Genomic DNA, 7,276 nt, shown 5'->3' with positions numbered 1-7,276 from the left:
GTCCTGCCCCCAGGGCTCTGTGTGCTGGGGCAGGGACTCTGCTGCCTGCCAGGGTCAGCTCTCAGCCCGGCCAAGGAGCTGCCACGGCCCTGCAGGGAGAAGGGGTGGGTGGAAGGAGTGACCCCTCAGGGCAGGGCAGGGCTGGGCAGGGCCCTTCAGCTGCAGGCTCAGGGCTCCTCACAGCTTCAGCTCCACCTCCTGCATTTCCAGGGGCCCTTCTCAGGAAGCACATCCCCCCAGAACACCTCCCCCTTCCCAGCCACCACAGGCTGTCTGGGATCTGCTCTGCAGCCCCTGCCCAGGCACAGCTGCCCCTGGGCACTGGGCTGGGGATGGCTCTGGCAGCACTGGCAGGGAGCTGAGCTGGGCACAGGGAGGGGCTGCTGGCAGGAACAGCTCCTCACCCAGAGACAGGCAGGCAGGGAGAGGCAGCTGCTGCCACAAGGGCTGGGCAGGGGGATGGGGGCCCCTCCCTGCTGTCCCTGTGGCACAGACCCCTTCCCTGAGCAGCTCCTGCCTGGGCTCCTTTCCCAGCTAAGCAGAGCCTGTGCCCTCAGGCCCACGGGGGCTGGGCTGGGCATTGCCCTGCAGCAGCCAGAGCCCAGGCAAGGACAGGGCCCTGATTTCCAGCTGTCTCTCTGTGTCCCTCCTCCCTTGGCAGCAGCACTGTGGCATTTCCCTGCCATCCCCTGCTGCCTGGGCTCTCCTTGTTCTCACCAGTGGCTTTTCTGAGCCACTGTGGGGTTTGGGGGGGCAGATTCCTGTGCAGACACAAACCCTTTGGGTGCTGCTGTGGGGATGTGTCTGTGGGAGCCAAGTGCCCAAGTGCCCTCCAGGCACCTTCAGGGTCTTCAGCTGTTTGCCTGGGTGTCCTGCAGGGCTGCAGGTGCCCTCCAGAAGGGCACAGCTCTGCCATAGGATTTCTGTGCTGCACAGGATCCCCACGGAGAAAACTCCTCAGTGCCAAATCCATGGAAATGCTCTGGGCAGCCATACTTGGGAGCTGCAATGATCCCTCTGTGAGGCAGTCTGGGAGGACAAAGATGAGATCCTAATCAGGCATCCTGAGGAAAGGCAAGCATTCTGTCAATGTGCTCTTTGAACCAGGATTCCTCTGCTCCTAGAAGTGCCTTGTTACTTTTTTTAAGGGAATTCCTAAGGGTGATCCCCCTTTAGCTCTAAGCTGCCAGCCAGGGGCAGCTGTGAACAGGAAAGATGTTCAGCTCTTGTCTCTGCACCAAGAGACCACCCCTTTGCCTCTCAGGACTCACAAGATTTCCCTTGGAGCACATTAGAAATGTCAGAAATTTCAACCATCCAAATTCCTCCTGGCAAGTGGAATTCAAACAAAATCAAGTCCCCCAAATCCCCTCCCTCTGTTCTGTGCTTGGGCAAACTGTGACCAGCAGTTCTGGAAACACTTTGATGCATCACAAGTGCATTTAATTGAAGGTCACCCTGTGCTCCAAGTTGCCTCTCACTGCACAGCAAGAAGGATTCCTCGGGAGCCCATTCCAGGGTCCCTGCTCTCAGTGCCCCCTTCAGCCAGCAAAACCCAGAGCTCAGGGAGAGGGATGCAGAGGGATCTTCCTGAAAAGAGGCCCTGAATGTTGAATTGCTTTGAGACATGTAAGATGTTTTGCTGATTGAGCCTGGCCTAATTCAGTTCTGCCTTTTTTCTCCTCAACAGAAAATCATACCCTGAGGCAACAAATGCCCAACAGCAGCTCCCTCACCCAGTTCCTCCTCCTGGCAATCCCAGACAGGCGGGAGCTGCAGCTCCTGCACTTCTGGCTCTTCCTGGCCATCTCCCTGGCTGCCCTCCTGGCCAACGGCCTCATCCTCAGCGCCGTAGCCTGGGACCACCACCTGCACACCCCCATGGGCTTCTTCCTGCTCAACCTCTCCCTCACAGACCTGGGCTGCATCTGCACCACTGTCCCCAAAGCCATGCACAATTCCCTCTGGGACATCAGAACCATTTCCTACCATGGATGTGCTGCACAGGCCTTTCTGCTTGTCTTCTTCATTGGAACAGAATTTTCCCTCCTCACCATCATGTGCTACGACCGCTACGTTGCCATCTGCAAACCCCTGCACTACGGGACCCTCCTGGGCAGCAGAGCTTGTGCCCACATGGCAGCAGCTGCCTGGGCCACTGAGTTTCTCAGTGCTCTGCTGCACACAGCCAATACATTTTCCCTGCCCTTGTGCCAGGGCAATGCCCTGGGCCAGTTCTTCTGTGAAATCCCACACATCCTCAAGCTCTCCTGCTCACACTCAGGCTACCTCACGGAAATTGGGCTCATTGTGGTTAGTGTCTGTTTAGTGTTTGGTTGTTTTGTTTTCATTGTTTTCTCCTATGTGCAGATCTTCAGGGCTGTGCTGAGGATCCCCTCTCAGCAGGGACAGCACAAAGCCTTTTCCATGTGCCTCCCTCACCTGGCCGTGCTCTCCCTGTTTGTCAGCGCTACAGCATTTTCCAACCTCAAGCCCCCCTCCATCTCCTCCCGATCTCCGGACCTGGTGGTGTCAGTTCTGTACATGGTGGTGCCTCCAGCACTGAACCCCTTCATCTACAGCCTCAGGAACCAGGAGCTCAAGGAAGCCATAAGGAAAATGATGACTGGATGTTTTTTTAAGAAGCAATAAACTGCCTCTTTTCTTCTGCAGAACACTCATTGTGTAACACATTTGGGGCCCAGCCTGCCTTCTAAAGCTTTTGATAGTGTTTGGGGTGGAGGGCTTCCCTGTCTTTTCCCTCTATTCCTGTCATTAACACTGAAATTTTGTTCTTCATCCCATATAATTGACTCTCTACCTCTTTTTTTTCACCCACAAAATATAGAAATCAGAAATCATGCTTTGTGTGCATTTAAACAAAATAAAAGTTTGTGCAGCAAGGTATTTGTCAAACATTCCCTGTGATAGTTTGTACATGAGGAATCACAATCTCGGAGCGTAAGAAAGGGCACAAATTCTTTTTTCCAGATTCTTCCTCCAAGACCCCCCCTGAAGCTGGAGGGCATTTCCATGTTTGCAGATCTGGAGGGAAAAAGAGTCCCAGCACTGCCAGGGAGCCCCAGCACTGGGTCTGTTCAGAGCTGCTCTCTTTGCACTCCCACCCTCTCCTTTCCTGCCCGTGCCCAAGGCCTGAGTGCTCTGGCAGCTCAGTCACTGTCCTGCTGTGGGTCAGGCCTGTGAGCACAGGCAGGGACAGGCCCTGGGCACTGCTGGGACAGGGCTGGGCTCCACAACAGCAGTTCCAGCAGCAAAGGGGTTCCCCTCCAGGCACTTCCTCAAGGCTGAGGTCTTTTCCCAACACTGGTATGGAGAAGAAGTCCCTGGATTCCTTTTGTTCCATGAGGCTCCCCAGTGTCACAATGACCTCTTGATTCCATGAAATTCCACTGTGGTCCAGGGTTTCTTTGTTTCCAAGAGCCCCTGCAGTGCCACAATGGCCTCCTGATTCCATGGGTTTCTGCAGTGTCACAATGGCCCCTTTATTTCAGGAGGTTGCCCACTGTCCCTGAGTTCCTTTGGCTCCATGGGGCCCTGGAGTGTCCCGGTGGCCTCTTGATTCCATGGCTTTCCCCAGTGTCACAATGGCCCCATAATTCCATGAGGTTCTGCAAGTTCCACAGTGGCTCCTTGATTCCATGAGGTTGCACAGCATCATCACACAGCTGAGCCCATCCTGATGAAAGTTCTGAGGAGGTTAGGGGGAACTGGGACAAAAGGGAGAAGATAATTAGGGAAGGAAATAGAGGCTTGGCCAACAGAGGGGAAATATTTGGATGAGGTAAAGACCAGGTTCAGGGAATGCTGAGGTTGCTGAAACACTGACTGTGCAAACATTCCTTTATGCATTTTGTAACCTCAAGCCCCAACACCACCCAAAAGTGCTGCTCCTCCCACTGAAAAGGAATCCACTGCTCTAATTCCAAGCCAGAAAAAGCCCAAACCCAGAACTCCAGACTCTTATTTGTCCTCTGATGTCCACCCCATTCCCAATCTTGTATTACCAGTATGAAAAGCCAAGCTTTAATCCTGACCCAGACCAACAAGCTCTTCCCCTAATCATGAACCAGACACTGCCACCAGAACAACAAACCTCCCAAAGTTCTGCCTAATAACCACCCTGAGCTCTAAACCCCAAGCCCTGACCATTAAGCACCCCCACAGCCCCTGGGAGCAGGGCAAGGACCTGGAGAGCCCAGAGCAGGTCCAGGGGGTTGGCAGAGGAATGGGAGGTGACCTGGATCTGCTCAGCTCTGCACTGACCCCCAGGAGAAGGGCCTGGGCTCTGGGAGGGATGTCCTGTGGGACAGGGGCTCAGGATCCAAGTTCAGAAGGCCAAGGGCACACGGCAACAGCCAGAGCTGGTGCAGAGCCATCAGGGAGGGTCTAGAAATGCTGCTGGGAGGGGGTGGGAAAGCAGGAGGGGTGTGTGCAGCCTGCAAGGCCAGAGCAGCAGCAGGGCCAGGGCAGGACAGCCTGCAGGAGAGATGGCCAAGGGCTCTGGCAGGGCTGCAAGGCCCAAAGGCACCCAGGCCTTTGTCCCCTTGCCTCTGGCAGCTGCCTCTGCCACTCAGGCCACCACAAGCAACTTTCCTGGCAGGTTCTGCCCTTGGGTTCTGCCTCACCCCTCCCTCAGGAGCCTGGCAGGGGTTGCCCAGTTTGGGCCTTTGTTGTTCCTCCCCCTCCCATCCCAGTGCCCCCCAAACAGCCCTGAGCCAGCCGGGAGGGACAGGATCTGCTGGGCCAGGGCCTGGGCCTGGGGCTCAGGCCTTGGCCTTTGTGCTCCACAAAACCAAGGCAGGCTTTGCTCAGCATTGCAGGGGCCTGCCCAGAGCCTTTGTCTGCCTGCACTCCTGGCCTCCAAGGAGCTGCTCCAAGGAGTCCCTGGGGAGGCTTTGGCAGTGCCTGCCCTCAGTGGGGCCCAGCAATGCTTCAAGGCACTTGGACTTTGGCTTCTGACTTCTTCAGCAGCTGCTTCAATCTTCTCTCAGTACCTCAGGATCATGGGCTGGGCTGCAAACACACCGTGGGGCTCATTAAATTCCAGAAATCCCTCAGGACCTCTTTGTCTTCCTTTAATTGTCTTCAAGGCAATTTCAAAACAAGTCTTCAAAATTTGTACTTTTTTTTTGTTTTAATTCAATTATGGATATTTTTTAGTTTAGAGGAGAGGTAATAGAGGTGTTCTCCAAGTGATCTTGATGCTGAGTGTCTCCTCAGGAGATCCACACTGACCCTGTCTGATCAATTTTGCTCCTCAGCCCCCAACCTCACCAGTTCTGACATGGCCCATCTTGGACTGACAGCTGATGCAACTCCAAACACTCTGTGGGACCCATTAAAACATTGAAAAACAAATTATTTTTCTTTCTTTAGTTGTCTTCAAGTCTTTAAGACATAAACAACTAATTAGAGTTGTTTTGTAGTTTAGCTAAGGAGGAACATTTTAAAGTGGAAGTCACCAAAAATATATTTTTTGATGAAAGAGAATGATTTACACAAAACCTTGGGATGCAAGAGGATCAGGATGCAAAGGATTAGGACACAAATATAAGGGGGCAAAAGAGATTAGTAGCATTTAATTATTGACCAGTTTAACAGTTATCAAGTGATTCAATAGCATTTGTTACAATTTTAACAGTGACTGGTATATTCACAACAGCATTCAAAACAACAACATTCCCACCACAGTCAATTCACACCCACACCCAGGCAGAGATGTGTGGACACATCAATAGCTGGGTGTGGAAAGGTCCCTCTCCCAAATTCTCCTTGTTGTCAGGGAAACACTCCCCCAAATCCCTTTGTGTTTCCCAACAAGGGTCTGTTGACAGACCCTGACAAGGGTCACAGCTGGAGGAGTGTTTGTGGAGGGGGATCAGAATTGTCCTGGGCATCAGGGACAATCTTTGGAGTGTCACAAACTGGAGGGTTCCCGAGCTGGGAGAGGCTGCCAGAGGTGTCCCACTGAGAGGGAGGTGCTGGGGAGCTGCCAGGGCCTCCCTCAGCCCCGCTGGTTGTGGGCTCCCAAGGTGACTGGCTTTAGTTATCTGCTGAATTTCCATCCTGGTGTCAGGAATGACTGGAGTTTCCAAACTATTTGGGAATTGTATCCAAACTGTTCCATTTGGGCTGTGATACAGGCAGGGAATGTTCCAAGGCTTTCATGGGATGACTGATTATCCTGTGTTCCCCAGCTGTTCCACTCTGGATTGTTCCCACCTTTATCATCCAGGAGCACCTGGTCCAGTCCAGGGACACTTCACCACACCCTGGTCCAGTCCAGGGTCTCTTCATTGCTCACCTGGTTTGGTCAAGGCTTGTCAGGAGCTCCTGAGATCATACCTATAAGAAGGATGGGCACAGACTTAGTTGTAATAAGACAAGTGATAATGGTTTTCAACTAATAAAGAGCAGATTGGAACTAGATATAAGGAAGAAATTTTTTACACTGAAGGTGATGAAACACTGGCACAGGTTGCCCAGAGAGGTCATAGATGCCCCACCCTTGGAAACATTCAAGGCCAGGTTAGAAAGGGCTCTGAGCAACCTGATCTAGTTGGACGTAAACCTCTTCATTGTGGGGAGGTTGGACTAGATGTCCTATAAAGGTCTCATCTGATTCAAACCATTTAGGATTCTATAGTTCTTTCCTACAGAGCCAAGGCCGACAAGGATCACACAGGTTTCAGACCCAGCTGAGCATCCCCTTTGATGGCCCAGCTGGCAGCTCTGCTAAAAAGCTGCTGCAAAGAACCTCCAGACCGAAAGGAGCTTTTGTGCTGGGCTGAGCTGTGGCTCTCAGGGCTGGGGGGTTGGCTTTTGGCTGCCAGGTGCCCACCAAGGCTCTCTCACTCCTCCTTCTTCTCCACTCCCCTTGGTGTCTGCAGGGTTGTTTCTCCCCCATTTCTCTCACTCCTCTCTGGGTTACAACACCCTGGATTTTATCCTTTCTCCAAAGGGTTATCACAGAGGTGCCTCTGGAATTGCTTTTTGGCTCAGCTTTGGGCACTGGCTGGTCCATTTTGGAGTCACCTGAAACTGGCTCTCTCTGACACAGAGTCAACTCCTGATCTCCTCTTCCCTAAGGGAAACCTGCAGCCCCCTCCCTGCTACCAAACCTGATCCACAGGGTCATTCAAGTGCCCAGGAATACAGGAGGTCATTGAGCCCATTATTCCTCAGGCTGGTCAAACAAGACTTTGTCCTCTTCCTGTCCCTGACTGCAGGTTCTTTGTGTCAGAGCAGAGCTGGG

General features: G+C 53.0%; 1 protein-coding gene across 1 annotated transcript; it reads left to right on the top strand.

Moving 5' to 3' along the window:
- Nucleotides 1-1,950: 1,950 nt before the first annotated feature.
- LOC120325122 (olfactory receptor 14C36-like) lies at nt 1,951-2,717 on the top strand. Its single transcript, XM_039390528.1, has 2 exons — nt 1,951-2,559; nt 2,706-2,717. Exons 1-2 carry the CDS (start codon nt 1,951-1,953, stop codon nt 2,715-2,717), a joined length of 621 nt encoding a protein of 206 aa, XP_039246462.1.
- Nucleotides 2,718-7,276: the final 4,559 nt, after the last annotated feature.

Source organism: Pipra filicauda, unplaced genomic scaffold, assembly GCF_003945595.2.
Source record: "Pipra filicauda isolate LSUMZ 115617 unplaced genomic scaffold, ASM394559v2 scaffold838_size68676_pilon, whole genome shotgun sequence".
Classification (NCBI taxonomy): Eukaryota; Metazoa; Chordata; class Aves; order Passeriformes; family Pipridae; genus Pipra; species Pipra filicauda.
This window is presented reverse-complemented; position numbering and strand designations above follow the sequence as displayed.

What these genes read in the sequence shown, in the direction of transcription:
- LOC120325122 (XM_039390528.1), top strand. Translation starts at nt 1,951, where the DNA reads ATGCACAATTCCCTCTGGGACATCAGAACCATTTCCTACCATGGATGT.